At 45.3% G+C, this 23,160-nt stretch overlaps 1 protein-coding gene across 13 annotated transcripts in view; it reads left to right on the plus strand.

Moving 5' to 3' along the window:
* LOC119851757 (mitogen-activated protein kinase kinase kinase 3-like) overlaps positions 1-23,160 on the plus strand; it is a 129,607-nt gene that overhangs the window by 46,825 nt on the left and 59,622 nt on the right. For 5 of the 13 annotated variants that reach the window (XM_038392077.2, XM_043509727.1, XM_043509731.1 and 2 more), the window contains exon 3: positions 13,440-13,549. In XM_038392077.2, coding sequence (XP_038248005.1) covers positions 13,440-13,549 — 110 coding nt within the window. Of the gene's footprint in view, positions 1-8,144; positions 8,155-8,347; positions 8,352-11,314; positions 11,530-12,249; positions 12,314-13,439; positions 13,550-23,160 lie in introns of those variants that run through there. The other 8 variants (XM_043509726.1, XM_043509728.1, XM_043509722.1 and 5 more) reach the window with 5 other exon arrangements.

Genomic DNA, 23,160 nt, shown 5'->3' on the forward strand with positions numbered 1-23,160 from the left:
AATGATATGCTGCAATGTGTGGATTATTTCACAACCCTGTATTGAATCAGATGGCCTAAAGAATGTGACCTAATAATATACATAGCAAAGTTGTTGCCAACCAAGCCTCTGGTGCTGGAGGAATTAGACTTGATAAGTGGAGCTACAATTACCTAAACCTGCAGTAACAAGCTGCTGAATGGGTCCTTTGGGCCCCAGTAGATTATTAACGAGTGTTTACTTCCTGTACCTGGGTCCAAGTTTATGTGCCCTGGTGTTCACTTCCTGGTTTGTTTGAGCAGAAGTGTTTGCTACACTCGTATTGACGTTGTCTCCCTGCTGAGATCAGTACGGTAGAGATTTTATTATTTTTCCCCCTGAACATTTTCAAACCAAGTGTCCATATATGTGAGCATGATTTTGTGCCCACAGTAAATTGCTCCCACAGATTTGTGCCACCTATTGTATTCTTGGCTCTTTCCTGGCAATTCAGTGATGGGGGATTTAATTTATGGGGGCAAAACTGCACTGTTGAAAATGGGGGCATCTCCAGCTCCGACAGTGCCAATGGGAGGGATGAATATTTAGTCCTATAACCTTAGAAAAAGGGTCTTTTACTGTCCAGAAGGAGGCACCTTTGTTCTTTTAACCCTGCCCTATGTTTGCTGTGTAAGGGTTTTCTTAATGTGAGGGTGAGGAAAGAGAAATGGCGGGGTTTGTGACTAGTTTTGTAAGCTGTACGGTGCAATCAGTAGGTGTGCAAGGAAGAGTCGGGCTTCTGTGTTCAGGAAATGCGTCTTTTAAAGACAAAGGGCCAAATTCTATGCTGCGCCTCTCGGGAGGCGGAACACAAAAGGCTCAGCCCAGAAAAGGTGGGGAGCCAATTTTTTTTCATTTTGTTTTTCCTGTAGTGGAAAAATGGTACGTGTAATTGGTTGCTTGTCAGATTGGTGTTCATAAAATTGGGGCTCTACCATATTAAGATCCTCATCAAGCAAATGCTTAAGTGTTTGCATAACTTTATGCACTAATTCCCTTGAAGTCAAGGACACTATTTATGGCCATAAGTGTTTGGATTGTTGCCTTGCTCTTCCATACGGTTAGGTGATCAGAATATCTTCTGTGCTACACTACAGTTATTTACTTGAGATAAAAATCCACTTAAATGAGCAGAAAGAAGCTTTCTGACTGAAGAAATGACTTTTAACCTTCAACACCTCCCTGGGGCCTTAAATGTTCTCCGGATTGGTCATATTCCTGGATTATAGTGAACATGCATTCAAGAGCCTGTAGTACCTTAGTTTTTTTCCTGTACAGCGATTCCCAAGTTGCTTAGACCATCAATGAACAAACTTTCAAAGAGGCTTCAGAAACCCTACACAATTCACAATAGGGTCTCTCATTACCTGATCGCATACCGGTGGTCCATGTGACATTCCAAGCTACTTTCTTCCCACAGTTACATCATTGTAAGCCCATTGACCTCTCTTATGGGGTTGCATGAAGGTGAATGACAGCAGCATGTGACTCGTGAGTTATAATCAATGACACTAAAGAAGTGTGCTTTGATCGTAACCATAGTTTCAGCACATTACGCAGCAGTCTGCATGACTGGGTTTTTTAAGCTGAAATTTAATACTGCTCCTCCAGTGTGACTGGGTAAGTGAGATTAATTGTGCACTGCTGGCTTACGTTTAAATGGAAGATTCTCTATTTATCGAATACTAGATGGACTTTTATAACACTTTCTATTGCTGCAGACAAGAGGACTTGCTAGAAAGAACAGGAGGAAGGCGGAGAATTGCACCAACATCAGGAAGAGGCAGGTCTACTCCCTACTAAGAAGAATGGACAGGCCTGTCACCAGAGCTGATCCAGAGAGCAGAAGGGTGTGCTCTTTGCTGGGAGCTAAGATCTGGGATGTGGACCCAAGGCTGAAGAGGATTCTGGTGGGAGTGGGAAACAATCCACTGATTCACAAAAAGAAAAGGAGGACTTGTGGCACCGTAGAGACTAACAAATTTATTAGAGCATAAGCTTTCGTGAGCTACAGCTCACTTCATCGGATGCCGATGAAGTCCACCAAATGCATCCGATGAAGTGAGCTGTAGCTCACGAAAAGCTTATGCTCTAATAAATTTGTTAGTCTCTAAGGTGCCACAAGTACTCCTTTTCTTTAGACAGAAGACTGTTCTCATGGGATGGACTCCAGTTTGGGATGGAGGTTGGCATAACTGATTAAAAGAGTTCTGAACTAGGAATTGGGGGGAGACTGTTGGGAGATGCTCATGTAATCTCCATGCCTGATTTTAATATGGAGTGGGAGGAAAATCAAGTAAGGGAGGATACAGCAGTGGAGAAAGGAACAACAGAGGGTAGGAGAATGAACTTCAAGAGGAAATTGCCAATACCAATGATGCTAATAGTCAGGTAGGCAACACGGGCAATAGAATGACTGTGCTCATTGGGCGAGGAATCTGTGTGAAGCCAAGCAGAAGCAGCTAAGATGTCTGTACACCAATGCAACAGCATGGGTAACAAAATGGAGGAACTAGAACTACAGGTGCAGGAAGTGAAACCAGACATTATAGGGGTAACAGAAATATGGTGGAGTCCTGACTGGAGTATGGGTATTGAAGGGTATGTGCTGTTCAGGAAAGATGGAAGTAAAGGTGATAGAATAGCATTGTATATTGATGAGAGAGACTGCAAAGATATCAGAAGTGATGGAATGGATAAAATGCAATCTGTTTGGGCCAAAATCACTTTGGGGAAGAAAGATAAGAGGATCTACTGGGATAGTGCTTGGAGTGTGCTACAGACCCTGAGGGTCCAATCTGGATATGGATAGAGACCTGCTATTGGAGTTCCTCAGGGATTGATCTTGGGACCAATTTTATTTAACATTTTCCTTAATGACATTGGCACAAAAAGTGGGAGTGTGCTAATAAAATTTGCAGATGACACAAAGTTGGGAGGTATTGTCAGTATGGAAGAGAATCAGCATATCATACAAGAAGATCTGGACAATCTTGAAAACTGTAGTAATAGAAATGGAATGAAATTTAATAGTGCAAAGTGAAAGGTCATGCACTTAGGGACTGTCTAACAAGAATGTTTGCTATAAGATGGGGAAGTATTAGTTGAAGTGACCGAGAAGGAGGAAGACCTGGGGTCTGGTTGATCACATTATGACTACAAGCCGCCAAAGTGATGTGTCCGTGAAAAAGGCTAATGCAATCCTAGGATAAATCAGGTGAGGTATTTCCAGCAGAGAGAGGGAAATGTTAGTACCTCTACACAAGGCACTGGTGAGACCTCATCTGGAATACTGTGTGCAATTCTGGTGTTTCATGTTTTAGAAAGATGAATTCTAACTGGAACAGGTGCAGAGAAGGCATGCTAGGATGATCTGAGGACTGGAGAACCTACCTTAAAAAGAGGAGACTTAAGGAACTTAGTTTGTTTAGCCTAACCAAACAAAGGCTGAGGGGAGACATGGTTGAGCTCTCCTATTTATCCCTCTGTTATATTTAGAGAGAGGGAGAGGAGTTATTTAAGTCAAGCGCCTAGGTTGACACGAGATCAAATGACCATCAACAAGTTTAGGCTTGAAATTAACCATTATAATCATGAGATGAGTGACATTCTGGAACAGCCTTCCAAGGGAAGCAGTGGGGGCAAAACACCTAGGTGGCTTCAAGACTGAGCTTGGTAAATTTATGGAGGGGATGGTATGATGAGGTTGCCTACGATGGCATTTGGCCCAGCTGCGACTGCTAGTAGCAAGTATCCAACAGCTGATGATGGGACACTAGATGGGGATGGCTCTGAGTTACTACAGAGAATTCTTTTCCAGGTGTCTGGCTGGTGGGTCTTGCCAACATGCTCAGGGTCTTACTGATCACCATATTTGGGGTCGAGAAGGAATTTCCCCCAGGTTAGATTGGCAGAGACCCTGGAGGGGTTTTGCCTTAAGCATTGGCCTGCTAAACCCAGGGTTGTGAGTTCAATTCTTGAGGGGGCCATTTAGGGATCTGGGGCAAAAATTGGGGATTGGTCCTGCTCTGAGCAGCAGGTTGGACTAGATGACCTCCTGAGGTCCCTTCCAACCTGATATTCTAGGAATCCTCTGCAGAATGGGGCCTGGCTCACTTGCAGGTTTAAACTAGTGTAAATGGTGGATTCTCTATAACCTGAGTTCTTTAAATCATGATTTGAGGACTTCATTAGTTCAGCCAGAGGTTAGGGGTCTATTACAGGAGTGCGTGGGAGAGGTTCTGTGGCCTGTGATGTACAGGAGATCCGACTAGATGGTCGCAATGGTCCCTTCAGGCATTAAAGTCTGTGAGGTACCATTAACACTTTTATAGTGCTTGGCTTTTTCAGAGGGGACGGACCCCAGAGGAATGCTTGTATAGCCTACTGCTGAGTGTGTATTGCAGGACCCCCAATCCCCATGCCTGATCCACAATGGATAGGAGTCTGTCACAGCCCTAGCTAGAGAGTCTGGGCTCTTTGGCTCGAGCTGTAGCAGTTTCCAGCTCTCATAATCTCCAGTTCATCCCCCCTCCCCCCGTGTGTTGGCCAAAATAGCAGCTATTGTATTTGTTACCCGTGCACTCCCCTCTGCTGTCTACTCTTAGCCTTACTAGGGATTTTGCCGATATAAAAAGTCGCGCCCCTAAGTGACATTGCTGTACTGGCAAAGGTTTCTAGCATAGACCTGGCCTGTGTCTTGGTTCCCCATCTGTAAAATGGGGATAATTCATTTCTCCCACCCTTTGTCTGTTTAGATGGTAGGCTCTTGAGGGTAGGGAGCATCTTTCTCACCATGTGTTTGTGTAATGCTGAGGACAGTGGGTCCCTGACCCCAGCTGGGACTTCTAGGCGGAACCATCAGGCAAATGATAAATAGTGAATGAGCTGCAAAACGAATTGAACCCCTTGATCAGAAATACCATATCTTGCAAAGTAGGTCTGACAGGAGCAAGGAGGGAAAGATGAATGCTGAATTCACTCTAGGAGCAGAGCTAAGGTCGTTTGGGTCTCGTAGCTGTGCATCGGCCTGTTTCCATATATTTGGATTTCTTTTACCTATAATCTTATCTACTCGGCCTGGGTTTCAAATGGCAGGTTTAGATAATTGAAATGTGTTTGGTCAGGTTTCTTTTCTGTTTTTTAATACTCCTCTGTTACTGATCTGCACCATCAGCCTACATGTAACTCTCTTCTTTGTCAGGGAGTGTACACAGGAGTTATGTCCCCGTCTATGTGCCCTGGGTTGGAGTGTAGCCAGTGAGCAGGCGTGTGGAATTTACACGGGCTGGGCTAACAGCGCTAGTCTTGCAGAAAGCACTGTGGGATATTTGATGACTGCAAATGGTCAGGAGTGTGGTTTTGCATTTTATCCAAATGCAGGCACCTCCAACATTAGAGAGCCCGTTGGCGTGCTGAGGTGTTGGTTGTCAGGCTGGAGGGAGGTTACTAGTGGAGTTCCTCAGGGATTGCCATAGTTGGGGTTGAGAGAAAAATTTCCCCTAGGTTAAATTGGCAGACACTGGGGGTTTTTTTTGCCTTCCTCTTCAGCGTGGGACACTGGTCACTGGCAGGTTTAAACTAGTGTAAATGGTAGAGTCTCTGTAACTTGAAGTTTTTGAATCATGATCTGAGGATTTCAGTAACTCAGCCAAAGGTTATGGGCCTATTACAGACAGGGGTGGGTGAGATTCTGTGGCCTGCAATGCGCAGGGGGGTCAGACTAGATGAATATGATGGTCTCTTCTAGCGTTAAAGTATGAGTCTATGGTTCAGTAATGACTCAGCAGCTGATATTCTTCCCTTCTGCAGCACCCTGGGTTTTTCCTAGATCTTTGTCCCATCCTGTTTAGCTAGTGAGAGCTGATGAGATCATAGTCTGCATTGCACATAACTCTTCACAAGATCCTATTTTGCTTCCTTTCTGTCCTCACTAAATGCAGCTGTTCAAGCCACATCCATGTTTGCGTGTTGATGGAAGCAGATCCACGGATCTACCATTAGCTGCCTCTTCGTAATGACCTGTTAGTGAAGCCAACAATAACAGAACTCTCTAGACTCTAGCCCATCTGAACCCTACTAACTTATTGCTTTGTCTTGTCTTCGTTTTCTGTGTCTCTTCACAGCTGGATGATTTTGGGTGGTCTGTTGTGACCTTCAAACTCTCAATTTCTGCTGTCATTTTTCTCATGAAGAAGCTTCCTTATCACATCAGGATTGAAATTTAAAATCTCCTAGTCCCTCTATCAGTTGCACTAGCTGAAAAACTGAAGTGGTATAACAGGCCTTTGAAGTGTGAACCTGATGAAGGGAGATAGACATCAAATTGCAGCAATGGCTTTAAATGGATTTCACTTTGTACCTGGTCCTGCAGCATGCTGAGTATCCTAAACTCCCAGTGGTAATCAACAGAGGCTGTGGGTGCCCAGCACCTCGCAGGATTCATTTGAGATCTTGCTAATATGGATAGGGAGGCTTGCTTTCTTTAAGAATAGAAAACTGCCCCCCTACCCACCTACCCACCCACCCAACAACTGTTGTAGGAAAAAAGACGACAATAGATTTGGTAGAAAAAGGTATGTAGAAAGATGCCTGATAGAGATACTGAGCATCTGTAGCTCATAGTAAAAAAGAAAAGGAGTACTTGTGGCACCTTAGAGACTAACAAATTTATTTGAGCATAAGCTTTCGTGAGCTACAGCTCACTTCATTGGATGAGTCTGATGCAAAGTCCACTGAAGTTAGTGGGTGTCCTTTCCTTCTTCCTCATTGCCTTTGATAGGAATTTGGATCAGGCCCACTGAGTTCATTCAGTGTTGCAGGCTCTGAACGCTTCTGAAAATCAGGTCCATTTCCTTTGAAATTATATCAGACCGTGGCAATTTGAAATGGGAAACCCGCCCACCCGTTCCCAATGTGTTTTTAAAAGTCTCCAATGTGTGTTAGTGATTCAATAATAAAAAGCAACAGGGCAGGAGGACAGTCAACTAAATTCAGCAGAAATGCTTAAAAGGAGTTGATGATGAATGTGATATGAAAGGGGCAGGGCAGTGGGGGAAGGAGGAACTGGAGACAAAGGCAACAGATAATATAAAACAAAACATACTTAGGCACAGATCCACAAGGGTATTTAGGCTTCTAAATTCCCTTGAAATCAGTGAAAGTTAAGAGCCTAAATACCTTTGTTCTTTTCCTGTGGTGGTCCCTGATCCTGTGTGAGCAGGGAGGCCTGTTACACATGTTCTGTGGATAAGTAGTGTACTTAGCTCCTCAGGGAATTCATCCTAGTACATTTCACCAATGCTAAATTAATTGGTGCAGTGAACAAAAGGGGTGAGTTGTAAGGGGATTGATGGGATTGATTCCTTTCACCAGCTGTGAAGGGAAAGCCAGCTTTGAGAGCATCTGGGTACCTCATAGTACTTCCTTTGCAGTGTGTAACTTGCAGTTGTTTTGCTCTGGATCTGTGATGGAACAGGGAGGTATGGTTTGCCATGAAGTCTTTGCTGCTTGTTCGTAAGCCTGCAGCGTACTAGCAAAGAACTTGATCTTGCAAGTCCCCCGCGTGCATGGGCTTTCCATTGCCTCCATTGGGTTTTCTGCCCATGGAGGGCTCACCAGTGTACACCCCAAAATTGGTTTTTAACGCAGCCACATAAAAAACAGCAAAGGATGACTCATCTTTAGCAGAAGACTCTTGGGAGTGGCATTTGGTTTTGATTATCCAATAGATTCCACTTCTTGTTTGACTCTTGATCGAACTAGCTGAGCTGGCTGCTCATTTCCATGAAACAAAGTTCTCCGCCCTTCAGTCTGCTCAGAGATCCCAGGAGCTGCAATTAGGACAGGCCTGAGGGTTAGTCTGGGCAATGTCAACCCTATGCAAGAACTTTGTAAACAGGTCTGTGAAAGGACAGTTTTGCAACCGGTGATGTAAATTCTGCATCTGTGCTGGTTGCAGTTGAAATCCTGATGCTTGGAGTGTTTGCTGTTAAGCTGGGTGATCGAGAGTCGACGGCTATTTGTTTTAACCTCTGAAGCTACTCTTGATGCTGACAAATACACAGGCTTTTCGAGGAAGTAATTTACGTCTATTTTCATCTGCAGAGTTTAGAAAGGGGTTCCTGAAATGCAAATGTTTCAGGTTTGAGTGGAGGAAGAGGGCTTTCCACACTCATAACAAAAAGAGAGTCATCTTTTTATGGCTTCGCTGGCTCATCTTGTAGCAATAGTGAGATTTGTATCATGCTTTTGTATCCTGCGTAATGCAGCTAATAATACTTTGCAATTGTTTATCACTTTTCATTTAAGAATCTCAGTGCTTTCCAAGATGGGTATTATTTACCCCTTCGATAGCTAGAGACATCAAGTTATAGAGAATTTAAGGCCTAAATGTTTCAAGTATCTACTAATTTTGGTGTCTCCTTTTCCAGTAGCCCAACTTGAGACCATTAGGCCCACACTTGTTAGATTGCTTAACGCCTGATTTGCATGTTGATGTCGGTTAGAACTTTGGGGAACGGGCACTTCTGAAAATCAGCAGATTCAAGTTGGACACCTGAAACTGACACAGGCTTTTAGCATAAGTGACTTGACCAACATCACAAAGCAAGGCATTGGCAGAGTCAGCAGCAGAACCAGGATCTCCTGATTCCTGCTTTAACCACTGGACAATGCTGCTGGAGGAACTTTCCATTTGAGGAATGCTCTGTTGCTGTGAGCCATGTGGGGCTCGGTCTGGTAGACTAATGATTAGCTCTCTCCGTGGTTGTGCTGTAGAGTCTAGGGCTGCTGGAACTTCTGCTGTCCCTGTCCTGGGGTTGCAGAAGGATACAGTTCCATGCAGAACCTGTCAGAATCGCGTGCAGAATTGCCTCTGGAGCTGTGTAGGGCTGGACTGTGAAACAGGTAGACAGTCACCACTCACCCCTGTGGTCAGGATGGGTCAGGACAGCGCAGTGACACTTCAAGCAGGAACAGCAGCAGAAGTGACCTGCCCTTGTGCTACTCTGGTTTTTTTGTTTTTTTTTGTTTTTTTTTTTAGGTTTAATGTAAAAGGAAGTATTTTGGAGTATGTGACCATATTGCTGCTCATTTTGGGAGCGGAGTCTGATCCAGGTGTAATCAAACCACTGACGTGAGCCGATCTGGCTTGCAAATCAGCCATCAGTTTAGTGGAAAGGCAGCATAATGAAGCCATTTTTTATGTATTACTGGGAGAGGGCTCAAGATATGAGTTTTTCATGACTTCATTACCCAGAGCAAAATCACGACATGTGCCAAAGAAACCTTCACTTCCCCCAATCTTTGCTGTTGTCACTAAGATTTTAGCCAATAAAGTGGAGAACTTCAGGGTTTTCAACTCTCCTCTTCATTATGGGTAACCGTCTTCGTTCTATGACCTCATCTCATCCTCCGTGCACCACAACAGCATCATCCTAAATGTTGCGTTCATGGCTCTAATTGGCTTGGTATTGCACATTACCCTCCAGCCAGCAGAGTTCTGTTTTGTTGTTAGTTAGTTTAACTTGTGTCCAGATTTGCTGGCATTCCAAATTAAATTGCATGGCTTGTGTCCAGAAACCTATTTGGGGTCGGGGAAACCAGTGCAAGTGTCCAGGTTGCCCCTGAACACTACAGATGTTGAGTTGTTTCTCAGCCTCTTTGCATTTTGCACGGTTGGTCAGCTCCAGCTTCCTTCAAGTTAGTTGTCTTGCAAGCTTTTTTTGGCTTACCGTCCCTGAAGACCACTGGGGTCAGTGCTTACAGTGTGCACGGAGGGAGGGGGTTTCAAATTAAAATTAAAACTCGAGGCAGGTGGTTGAGGGGTGCACTTTCAGCACTGCCTTACCAATGATGCTGACCCAGATTATGCTATAACTCCCCATTTTTTTTCAAACCACTTTAATGTTGGATTCTCTGTAACTTGATGTCTTTAAACCATGATTTGAGGACTTCAGTAACTCTGCCAGAGGTTAGGGGTCTGTTACAGGAGTGGGTGAGAGAGGTACTGTAGTTGGCACTGTGCAGGAGGTCAGACTAGATGATCATGATGGTCCTTTCTGACTTTAAAGTCTATGAGTCTAAACACTGACTGGGATTGTGGTAACTACTCATTTGGGAACAAAACTGAAGCACTGATCCTGATCAGGCCAATGGGGAAGCGGCGGCCAGCATATCCCTCAGCCCACGCCGCTTCCCGCAGCCCCCATTGGCCTGGAACGGCAAACCGCGGCCAGTGGGAGCTGCGATCGGCCGAACCTGCGGACGCTGCAGGTAAAAAAGCTGTCCCGGCCCGTCAGTGGATTTCCCTGATGGGCCGCGTGCCAAACGTTGCCGATCCCTGTCCTAGGCTAACACCTTAAGCACTGGACTGGCCTTTCTCTGATTGGTTTTACACTGGTGTTATTCCATGAACTTCATTGGAGTTTACACTGGTGTAACTGAAAACAGAAACTAGCCTTTTGTTTAGTGCATTAACTCCAGGCTTACTCTGATTTAGGAAACTGCAATTGGTTTGTGGTGGGAGAGGGAAGAAAAGAATCACTCTTTGTAGAAAAACAACCACAAAGTCTCTCTCAATGCCCTACTAGTTCCATTTGTGCACAATCCCATACAGAAAGTGGTCTGCCCAAGGAGTAAAGGGTTAGATAAATTGCTGCTGTGGTTATAGACTGAGAGATGGATCTACGCAGGAGCATGTGCACAGGTTTTTCTAAAGACTTGGTGCTTTTTGGTTGGCGATTTTTCAGATTTTAATTAGTGCTAAACATGGCCCTCATCCAGCCAAGCACTTAAGCAGGTCCTCTGGGGGCAGATCCTCAGCTGCTGTAAAATTATTGTCGTTCCATTGAAGTCAAAGGTAACGTTAAGCACGTGCTTAAATGCTTTGCTGGATTGGCCCCTGAATGTCTGGAGTAGGCCCTTCCTTCTTAGAGGAACTACACCAACCTGATCCAAAACCCATTGAGTTCAATGAGTGTCTTTCGTTTGGTTGTGGTCCAGACTACATGCAGACTGTTGAAGTGTACTCCCTCTGAGTAAACCCCACGGTCGATGGTGCACTTGGTCTGCTCCTCATCAGCTCACTGCACCATTTCCCCCTTCACCTCTGTGTTGCAAGAAGCATTCTAGATTTTTGTTCCAAAATCCACTTGTTCCTCACAGGAGGAAGAGCAATAAGGAAATGGCTTGCATGTGGGAGCAGCACTGCATTGCTTTTTGACTTGCTGGCTGCTGTATGAGTCATTTCAGAACTTCTTAAATGTTAGGCTGTTCCTCTTTGTTGGTGTATTTTACACTGTGGCAAGCGTCCCTAAAACAGCCTTGCCAACGTGCGTCAATCCTGATCTGCAGCAACGTCTTACAGGCCTCTTTGGAGCAGACACGGTTGATGGTGCTGACACTTGCTTGGTTCTGTGATACGAACAAATGTCCTTTGGCGGTTAGGAAGAGACAGGTCTTCTCTTAGAACTGCAGATGCATTTACAGCAGTATCTCCACTGGTGGAAGGTTCGTAGTGCATTTTGTGTTCTCCTAGGGTAACCCGCTGGTGAGGGTTTATTACAGGGTTCAACTCTGTGCTCCATCCACAGAGAATGTGTCGGTTACAGCCGTGGCTCCTTAGTTCGTGTTTCTAGGTCTGGAGGACCTGGTTCAGTCCCTGATATGTCAGCCAAGAGGGCAGCCACCATCAAACAAGCAGAAATTGGACTCCACCATTCCACATTTAAGCCCCTTTTGTCTGTGGTGGTGGTTATTATTATTGCCCACAGTGCACATTACCAGGTTCGTAGTAGGGCTGGTTGAAATATGTTGAATGAAACTTCTTGTTTTTGTTGGTGGGGGAAGAGGTGTTTTTGTTTTTGTTTGTTTTTTTTTAAGAAATCGGAGGGTTTTTGTGAAAAATATCTAGTATTTTTTCTTCAAAATTTTCTGTTTATTTTTTTAATGAATCTGGAAAACAAGTCATCCTTTTTTTTGTTGTTTAAAAAGATCATGAAAAGTCCTTTTCATTCTAAAAGTTTAGAAAAGAACAATTTTTTCAGTGACTTGAAATTTTTATTTTGAAAATTTCAGTTTTCACTCACTCTCCCCCCCCCTTTTTAGTAATTTCTCCAAACACCCCACTTCCCTTTTTCAGTGGCAATACAGAAGAAGGGTGTGTGGGGGTTAAAAATGAATTTTTAATATAATCTGAATAGGTATTTCTTTTCTAAACCTACAGAATGAAAATCATGGAATTTTTCCTCCCCATTTTTGACTCCTCTGTTGAGGAGGCATGGCCGACGCAGAGGTTAGGACATACTGCATGTTTAGAAGAATCCCTCCAGACCCTTCCTGTTGCAGGATTGCTCATCATAAAATACAGCCCCACACAGTGTTGGGGAGAGGAGCCAGTGCTGGTTTTGATCTTAGGCTCCAAATCCCACTGGATTCAATGAAAAGATTCCCAGGATCTTAGTAGTGTTTGGACCAGCAACTACATGATTTCACGCTGTTTTCTGTGTGTGCCCGTTTCTTGCCTCTTTCTTCTCAGCACCGGAGATAATGTCTCAGTATTTTCTCATAGCGTTAGGGTGCTGCGTGCTGGACCTTTCACACCTTCACAGTTGAGTGGGTTTCTTAGTACAATTTCTTTCTTGCTTGCAATGTTTGACTCTTGTTGGGGGAGTTTGGATGTTTGTTGGAGAAGCTTGCTTATTCTAAAGAGCTTTCCAAGAACCTACCTTTGTCCAGTCTCTCTGGTTTTTAATGGGTGGAATTTTACCAGTGGAGGAACCTGTAGCTGGATTCAGAGGATATGATAATAGGTATAGGCACTTAAAAAAGGAGAAGGGTGGTTTCAGACTAAATAGAGCTTGGAGCCACCAAAATCCCCTTCTCCCCCCATCCACCCCTAGACCAGCAATTTATTCCCCCGTCCCCAGTGGATTCCGTGGACTTTCCCTTCCAGGCTACCTGGATAGAACTCTGGTTGCCCAGTGACTCTAGCTCCCGTCCAGCCACCAGTTGTGGATCCTAAGGAATCCTGTCTTACAGCATCTCTGAAAAGAAATTAGGACACATGCATGTGTGTATGATGGGGAGTAAGAGTCTGGTCCAAACTACTGATGCCAGCAGAGAGACTCCCACTGACCTCAGTGAACGTTGGATCAGGCTCTAAAGGCTAATATTTTGAGGCAATTTGCCCCCTGCACAGAGTTAAGTGGGAACACCCTATGAAAAAGAGGGAGAAGGGAATCCTCCTCCATGCTGGGGAGCTAAGGGGAGAAGCCTGTGCTGTACAATACTCAGCTTGAAAAAGAGCATCTGTGCTGTGAATGCTTTGCATTTCTATCCTCAGCTCGCACTGTGTGTACACGATGGTGCTTCAGGGTAGAAGTTCCTCCGTATGCTACACTCATCCTCTTCTTTTGCAGATGAAGAGGAAGCACTTAACTCTATTATGAAGGATCTGGCCGCATTGGGCAAATGTGGGGGACTGCTGGACAGCAACAGGAACAAAACCAGCATTCACTCCAACAAACAGGTGAGCTACCTCCAGAATCCCATCTCCATGGCTGGCTCAGTCTGCAGAACTCTTAGAAATCTGGGCATTGCTTCAGTCACTGCATGGAGAAATGTGATTATTCATTCAGGTGCCATAGGAGGGCATGGCTCTCTATGGACAGTTAAAGAGAAAACAGGCTCCCTGCTTCAGAATTTGTGCAGTCTAATGCAATAACTGGCAAATTCCACCAGAACAGGAAGTTAAGAGCTGTGGGCCTGAATCTCAGAGGTGCTGAGTACCTGCACATACAGTTAATGGCAGTAGTGGGTGCTCAGCACCTCTGAAAATCAAATCGCTTTACTTAGATGCCAACAATCAACAAATGCATTGGATGTTAAACCAGTGATCTAAGTACCTGGTACATCATAAAACTGTGTGCTGTTTAAAACAATAACTCTTCACTGAGAAGTTGAGCGCAGTTTAATTCAGTCTGCAGCTCTTAGGTGATAGGATACTCTGTCTCGTTAAAATCGGGCAGGGTTATTGCAATTCTGTTTCAAAAAGAAGGTAAATATGAGGCCTAATTCTGAAGCTCCCATGGACTTCAAGGGCAGGTATATATTGATTAATTTTCCTTATTAATAATATTTGTATTACTGTAGCGCCTAGGAGCCCAAGTCATGGACCAGGACCCTATTGTGCTAGGTACTGTACAAATAAAGAGCAAAGAGATGGTCCCTGCCCCACAAGATTCTCTTATTATTTGTGATATGAGAGTGTGGAGTGAGCCCGTGCTGTACAGACACATGGTAGGAGTCATTGCCTGCCCCAAGGAGCTCTCAGAGTAAACAGGCAGGACCGGCTAAGAGTGTAGGAGAAAGGAATGTTAGCCCCATTTTACAGAAGTGGAAACTAAGGCACAGAGATTAAGTAATCTTTTTCTCTCAAGGTCTCGCACACACATTGTGGCATAGCTAGAAATTGGGCCTAGATCACATGCGTCCTAGCCAAGCGCATTAACTACAAGACCAACCTTCCATCCCTTTGTTAATATTGTGTTGAATAAAACTGTTCCTTACCAGGTTATGGATGCTGTAATTCTGAAAAGGTGAACCAGTCAAATAAACTGAGTTTAGGATATCAGCTAGCTGTGCCATGTGTCATAGACATGTTCTACCTCAGATATTTTTTAAAGGCTGAAATAAAAGCATGAGTGTGACAGATATTCAGCACACTTTTAGAAGAAAAGGCCACTTTTATATGGGTGCCTGAAGATGGATGTAGGTATCTGTTTAGGCTCCTAATTCTAAGGTAGATTTAATGCTATTTGTTCTGTATGCAGAATATACAGTAGAGATTTCTCAAACTGCAGTATGGACAAGAGAGGAAATTTTTTTGCACTCAGTTTATACAATTGTCTAAATAACTAGAAGTCAAAAGAAATGGACAGCCATGGTAGAAATACTTCAGCAAATCCACATGATTATCCATTTCTTTTAGTGCTGTGACCAGACAGTAGATTGTAATTAATTTCATGCTGATTGAGTGGCTATCAAGTAAGGAGAAAAAAAATAAACATTTACAATTTTCATGCGTGTTTTCATGACATTGGTACCTATACAAACATTTATGAATGCATTAGAGAAAAATCCTTTCCAGTAGTCCCTCTAGAGTTTGAAACAGACATACACATGTGCATCTGCGTGTATCTATAAAGTGCAGCCTGGGTGTAACAGCTGTCCAAGTGAATCACTGCAGTTGTTCAGCTTGTATTGAAGAGAATTCAAGATGTTTACAAAAGTGACCGGGAAACTCAGAGTTGGCTCCCTACAGCTGCAATAGAATCAGATGATCCAGCACAGGTCAGGATGGCTTGGAGTTGAACATTTTACGCACGATGATGGGTGGAGAGCATAGCAAACCATGTTGGGACGTTAGCCTAGATTAGGAGGATTTTTCTTAAGTAACATATTTCTTCTACAAAGGCAGAAAATTCTAAGCTGTCTTTGAGGCTGTGGACATACACAGTGTATACAACTGTATAGTAGTATTCGTCCAGTTGAAAGTAAGGAAAATACCGGTATTCGGTGGGTGAATACTGAAAAACAGAAGTTATAAAACAGTGAGAATCTTGCAAGTGTGTGTGTGTGTGTGTGTGTGTATATGTATATATATATGTATATATATGCGCGCGCGCACACACACACACCTCTCCTACCTTAATTTATAACGCAGTCTGTTTATATCAGGCATGGGCAAACTTTTTGGCCCAAGGGCCACATCTGGGTATGGAAATTGTATGGTGGGCCGTGAATGCTCATGAAATTGGGGGTTGGGGTGTGGCAGGGGTTAGGGCTCTGGGGTGGGGCCAGAAATTCAAGTTCAGGGTGTGGGAAGTGGCAGGGGGGTTGAGGTGTGTGTGGGGAGGGTGAGGGCTCTGGGGTGGGGCTGAGAATGAGGGTTTGGGGGTGCAGGAGAGTGCTCTGGATTGGGACCAAGGGGCTCAGAGGGAAGGAGGCGGATCAGGGTAGGGCAGGAGGTTGGGGCATGGGAGGGGGTCAGGGGTGCAGACTCCAGGCGGCCCTTACCTCAAGCAGCTCCCGGAAGCAGCGGCATGTCTCCTCTCCAGCTCCTACACATAGGGGTAGCCGGGGGCTCTGCACGCTGCCTCGTCTGCAGGCACCGCCCCTGCAGTTCCCATTGGCTGTGGTTCCTAGCTAATGGGAGCTGCATGGGTGGTGCTTTGGGGCCGGGGCAGCTTGCTGAGCCCCCTGGCTGCCCCTATGCATAGGAGCCAGAGCAGGACATGCCGCTGCTTCCAGGAGCCATGTGGAGCCGGGCAAACCCCAGCCCCCACTCTCCAGTGGGAGTTTGAGGGGTGGATTAAAACATCCGAAGGGCCGGATGTGGCCCCCGGGCCATAGTTTGCCCACCCCTGGTTTATATTGTATCATTCTCTGATATCTGCCGTCTTTCCTTAAACCTTATTATGGCAGGATCCGTGTTTTTCTTTCTTTGATTATTGCACTAATTCTTGGAAAAGCTTCCTGGAATCATTTGGATCAGCCCACCAATTGTGTCCCATGTGATTTTTAGCTGTAATGATGACAGATCAGAGACATGTGCGAAGTGGTATGGCCACTTAGAACCTTGTGCTTCTGGGTGGTCAGATGGTCAGCCCTCCCCTCCCTTCTCTTCACGCTCTTCTGGCTGAGAACTTCACACCAACTGAGCCCAGCCCCACAAGATGAAGGGCGTTGGAGCACTGGACTAGTTGGAACACGTCAGGTTTTTGTACTGGTAAAACTTAGTTTGCGAAGCAGGGAATGGCAAGCCATGTGGATAATTTCTGATTGCCGGGGCGGGGGGGGGAGGCCAAAAATTTGATAACATACATTTTGGCGGAAAACCAAAATATTTCTATTTGGATGTGCTGCTGCAGGGCCTTATGGGCATTGTAGTTCTGGTGCCTCAAGTCTCTGTTTTCCTCTGTGAGCTAGACTCACTGGCCAGACTACATCTCCCATAATATACTGGCTTCTCTCGCCAAAAGGGAGACTGTGGTGAATCATGAGAGAGGTTGTCCAGCAAGGGAACCTGGCCGAGAGCGGAGAATGGGGACAACACGCACAAGGCCCTATCACAGGTTTCAGAGTAGCAGCCGTGTTAGTCTGTATTCGCAAAAAGAAAAGGAGTACTTGTGGCACCTTAGAGACTAACAAATTTATTAGAGCATAAGCTTTCGTGAGCTACAGCTCACTTCATCGGATGCATTTGGTGGAAAAAACAGAGGAGAGATTTATATACACACACACAGAGAACATGAAACAATGGGTTTATCATACACACTGTAAGGAGAGTGATCACTTAAGATAAGCCATCACCAACAGCAGGGGGGGGAAGGAGGAAAACCTTTCATGGTGACAAGCAGGTAGGCTAATTCCAGCACCTTAACAAGAATATCAGAGGAACAGTGGGGGGTGGGGTGGGAGGGAGAAATACCATGGGGAAATAGTTTTACTTTGTGTAATGACTCATCCATTCCCAGTCTCTATTCAAGCCTAAGTTAATTGTATCCAGTTTGCAAATTAATTCCAATTCAGCAGTCTCTCGTTGGAGTCTGTTTTTGAAGCTTTTTTGTTGAAGTATAGCCACTCTTAGGTCTGTGATCGAGTGACCAGAGAGATTGAAGTGTTCTCCAACTGGTTTTTGAATGTTATAATTCTTGACGTCTGATTTGTGTCCATTCATTCTTTTACGTAGAGACTGTCCAGTTTGGCCAATGTACATGGCAGAGGGGCATTGCTGGCACATGATGGCATATATCACATTGGTAGATGCACAGGTTAACGAGCCTCTGATGGTGTGGCTGATGTGAAACTCCCTGAAAAAGCACAAGAACAAATCCGCACAGACACACCCCTGGAGCCAGGACCTGGGGTATTCTATCTGCTACCCAAGATCCATAAACCTGGAAATCCTGGACGCCCCATCATCTCAGGCATTGGCACCCTGACAGCAGGATTGTCTGGCTATGTAGACTCCCTCCTCAGGCCCTTCGTTACCAGCACTCCCAGCTATCTTCGAGACACCACCGATTTCCTGAGGAAACTACAGTCCATTGGTGATCTTCCTAAAAACACCATCCTAGCCACTATGGATGTAGAAGCCCTCTACACCAACATTCCACACAAAGATGGACTACAAGCCGTCAGGAACAGTATCCCCGATACTGTCACGGCTAACCTGGTGGCAGAACTTTGTGACTTTGTCCTGACCCATAACTATTTCACATTTGGTGACAATGTATACCTTCAAATCAGCGGCACTGCGATGGGTACCCGCATGGCCCCACAGTATGCCAACATTTTTATGGCTGACTTAGAACAACGCTTCCTCAGCTCTCGTTCCCTAATGCCCCTACTCTACTTGCGCTACATTGATGACATCTTCATCATCTGGACCCATGGAAAAGAAGCTCTTGAGGAATTCCACCATGATTTCAACAATTTCCATCCCACCATCAACCTCAGCCTGGACCAGTCCACACAAGAGATCCACTTCCTGGACACTACGGTGCTAATAAGCAATGGTCACATAAACACCACCCTATATCGGAAACCTACTGACCGCTATTCCTACCTACATGCCTCTAGCTTTCATCCAGATCATACCACTCGATCCATTGTCTACAGCCAAGCGCTACGATATAACCGCATTTGCTCCAACCCCTCAGACAGAGACAAACACCTACAAGATCTCTATCATGCATTCCTACAACTACAATACCCACCTGCTGAAGTGAAGAAACAGATTGACAGAGCCAGAAGAGTACCCAGAAGTCACCTACTACAGGACAGGCCCAACAAAGAAAACAACAGAACGCCACTAGCCATCACCTTCAGCCCCCAACTAAAACCCCTCCAACGCATCATCAAGGATCTACAACCTATCCTGAAGGACGAGCCATCGCTCTCTCAGATCTTGGGAGACAGACCAGTCCTTGCTTACAGACAGCCCCCCAATCTGAAGCAAATACTCACCAGCAACCACACACCACACAACAGAACCACTAACCCAGGAACCTATCCTTGCAACAAAGCCCGTTGCCAACTCTGTCCACATATCTATTCAGGGGATACCATCATAGGGCCTAATCACATCAGCCACACCATCAGAGGCTCGTTCACCTGTGCATCTACCAATGTGATATATGCCATCATGTGCCAGCAATGCCCCTCTGCCATGTACATTGGCCAAACTGGACAGTCTCTACGTAAAAGAATGAATGGACACAAATCAGACGTCAAGAATTATAACATCCAAAAACCAGTTGGAGAACACTTCAATCTCTCTGGTCACTCGATCACAGACCTAAGAGTGGCTATACTTCAACAAAAAAGCTTCAAAAACAGACTCCAAGGAGAGACTGCTGAATTGGAATTAATTTGCAAACTGGATACAATTAACTTAGGCTTGAATAGAGACTGGGAATGGATGAGTCATTACACAAAGTAAAACTATTTCCCCATGGTATTTCTCCCTCCCACCCCACCCCCCACTGTTCCTCTGATATTCTTGTTAACTGCTGGAATTAGCCTACCTTGCTTGTCACCATGAAAGGTTTTCCTCCTTCCCCCCCCTGCTGTTGGTGATGGCTTATCTTAAGTGATCACTCTCCTTACAGTGTGTATGATAAACCCATTGTTTCATGTTCTCTGTGTGTGTGTATATAAATCTCTCCTCTGTTTTTTCCACCAAATGCATCCGATGAAGTGAGCTGTAGCTCACGAAAGCTTATGCTCTAATAAATTTGTTAGTCTCTAAGGTGCCACAAGTACTCCTTTTCTTTTTACAAGGCCCTATATAGCAGCACATCCAGATATAAATGTTTCAGTTTTCAAGTGTTTGGTGGTTTTTTTTAAGTCAGATTTTCCATGGAAAGTAAACATTTTTTAAAGAATTTTATTTAGTCAGCAGCACAATGTTCCATTTATAACCAACAGTTTGAATGAAAAGCTTTCACCTTTTTCTGTGTCTTTCACAAGGCAGGAGTGCTTTGTTTGTGGAGGAAACATGACAGGAAAGGATGCTATAACATTTGTACGCTACTCCCCCCCCCCACACCCCCATTCCACAGGGCTCTCTTGACACTTATCATCCCAGTTCCTCTGACATTAGCTAAACTCATTCCTTAACTGACATTAGCTTTATTCCAGAACCTGCCCTATATAATGACCATTAAGATTGTGCAAAAATGGGAAGTCATGTGTGCCAGTATGTGCATGTGCATTTTCATGTGTGCAACACAAAATTTCATCTTTAAAATACTCAGTTTTTTGTTCCAGAGCCTTTCACAGGGAGAAATTTTCTGGAGACCAAATGTTCATAGATTGCTGGTTTTCCCATCAAACCACATGAAATGTGCTGGCTTTTTTACATGGTTCTATGTGAATATGTATCTTGGTGCAGCACTAAATTTTGAATTTCAAATGCTATGCTGATGGGATGATAAGCTATAAATAGCTCTTATCCTTTCCAGCTATAGAGCTCATTATCCCCATTTTTCAGATGAGGAAACTGAAACTGAATGGGAAGTGGCTTGACCAAGGTCATCCACTAGCAGCAGAGCTTGGAATAGAACCCAGGTCTCTTGAGTCCTAATTCAGTGCTTTATCCACTAGGTTGCACTACCTCCTTGGTTTATAGGAGAAGTAAGGTAAAGACATTTTGGGAAAAGAAACAACATAAGGAGGCAAGAGATAGGGAACATAATATTAAAAAAGATATTTTGGAAAGGATATAGACGGGGGGGACTTTTTGGGCTGAGGGCCACATCTGGGTGGGGAAATTGTATGCAGGGCCAGGGCAGGGGGTTTGGGTGTAGGAGGGAGTGCGGGGTGTGGGGCGGGTGTGGTGTGCAGGAATGGGCTCAGGGCAAGGGATTGGGGCAGAGGAGGGGTGCGGGGTGAATGAGGGGGCTCAGGGAAGGGGGTTGGGGTGGAGGAGGGGTGTGGGGTGTGGAGGGGGCTCAGGGCAGGGAGATAGGGTGCAGCAGGGGGTTGAAGGGTGCGGGGTGCGGCGTGGGGCAAGCCAGGGGGCTAGGGGTACATGGGGATTTGGGGTGCAGCAGGGGGCTGAGGGCAGGGGGTTGGGATGCAGGAGGAGTGTGGGGTGGAGGCAGGGAGTTGGGGCGCGGGATGCAGGAGGGGTTTGGGCTCAGACCCGGCGCCGCTTACCTAAAGCGGCTCCAGGGTGGCAGAGGTGTGCGCCAGGGCAGGCTGGCTGCCTGCCCTCGGCACACACCACGCCGCTCCAGGAAGCGGCCGGAACCACATCCCTGCGCAGCCCCTAGGGGTGGGCAGGCACAGGGCTCCACGTGCTGCCCTTGCCACACCTCTAGGTACCTTCCCCGAAGCTCACATGGTGGGGGGTGCCTGGAGGCAAGGGCAACCCACGGAGCCCTCTGCTGCCGCCCTCCCCCCCCGGGCCCTAGGGACGTGGTGCTGGCCTCTTCTGAGAGCGGTGCGGGGCCTGCAGCACCACGGAGAGCAATCCCATGGGCCAGATCTAAAGCCCTGATGGGCCGGATCCGGCCCACGGACTGTAGTTTGCACACCCCTGATACAGACCTTTCTTGCTTCTGGGTATAACCCGCAACCTCTAACAAATTGGGGATTTAAAAGAAACTTTCCCTGGGGACAGGTTTCCCTTTTAACTGCTGCTAAATGGTTCCATCCTCTAAAGCAGCTAATATTGGCTACTAAGACATGATGCTGGACCACTGGTCTGATCCAGTCTGGTGACTCCTGTGTTCGTATAACACAGGGAAAGAGAGTGAGAGAAGGAAAAGAGGAAACAGTAATTGAAAATAATGTAGAGAAAGATACATGGTGATCTGTTACAGGAACGAAAAGAGGGGGGAAAAAATGGGCTAAAGCCAGAAGGGGAAGGAAGGTTAAAACAAAGCAAGGGGGAGAGAGAATGAGTTTTATATATTTTTAAAAAGCGATTATTTGTGGATTGCCATTGTTGCAATACAATACAACAGATGATACACACTTATAATAACAATAACTGCTGCAGTAGAACCTCAGAGTTACAAACTGAGCAGTCAATCCCACACCTCATTTGGACCCGGAAGTACACAGTCGGGCAGTAGCAGAACTCCCTCCCCCTCAAAAAAAGCAAATACAGTACAGTACTGTGTTAAACTTAAACTACTAAAAAAAAATAAAGGGAAAGTAGCATTTAGTTTCAAAGCTGTATTAAGTCAATGTTCAGCTGTAAACTTTTGAAAGAACAACCATAATGTTTTGTTCAGAATTACGAACAACCTCCATTCCCGAGGTGTTCGTAACTCTGAGGTTCTACTGTACTTCTTACATAGTGCTTTTCAACAATAGACCTCAAAGCATGTTACAAAGGAGGTTGGTCTGTTATCCTCATTTTACAGATGGGGAAAGTGAGGCACATGGCAATGAAGTGACTTGCCCAAGTTCACCTCAGAATCCAGTAGCAAAGGTGGGAATAGAACCCAGGCCTCCTTGGTCTCAGTCTGGTGCTCTAGCCACTAGCTGTCACTGGCCCATACACGTCACATTGTGCCTTCCTTTAAACTGCAAAGCTTTGGGAGAGGTATGGATGCATGACAGTCTTGCACCTTGACCTAGTGGGTGTAGTTTATGGGGTAGGAGGTGTTGGGTACAATTTCCCAAGCCCAGATCTTAGTGCTTTGTGCTGTATAATTCTAAAATACCAGGATAGTACAGAGAGGCTAAACCACTATCTGCCTTTCTCCAAGCAGGACACTTCCAGTAGACATCGTCTTACCATGCGCTTCTGAGCTAACCACACATTGTGCCTTCCCATGTGGAGGGAAAGGGATGCGATGAACAGGGAGAGATGAAAAAAACTAAATTGTTGAACAACCTGGCAACTAAACATGCTGGGGATCCATGCAGATAATTCCTAATGCCAAGGATTAGTCATGTTCTATTGTGGTTTAGGGACATGGTCCAAATGTCTGGATTATAATGTTTTGATGCTAAAAACAGAGGTAGGTGTAGAACAAATCCAAGCAAAGTGTAAGTGAATGAATTAGTTGGGGAGCCCCCTTGTCTGTGTTGGAAGACCGAGGTCAGTTTGTT

Source organism: Dermochelys coriacea, chromosome 2 (assembly GCF_009764565.3).
Source record: "Dermochelys coriacea isolate rDerCor1 chromosome 2, rDerCor1.pri.v4, whole genome shotgun sequence".
Taxonomy (NCBI): domain Eukaryota; kingdom Metazoa; phylum Chordata; order Testudines; family Dermochelyidae; genus Dermochelys; species Dermochelys coriacea.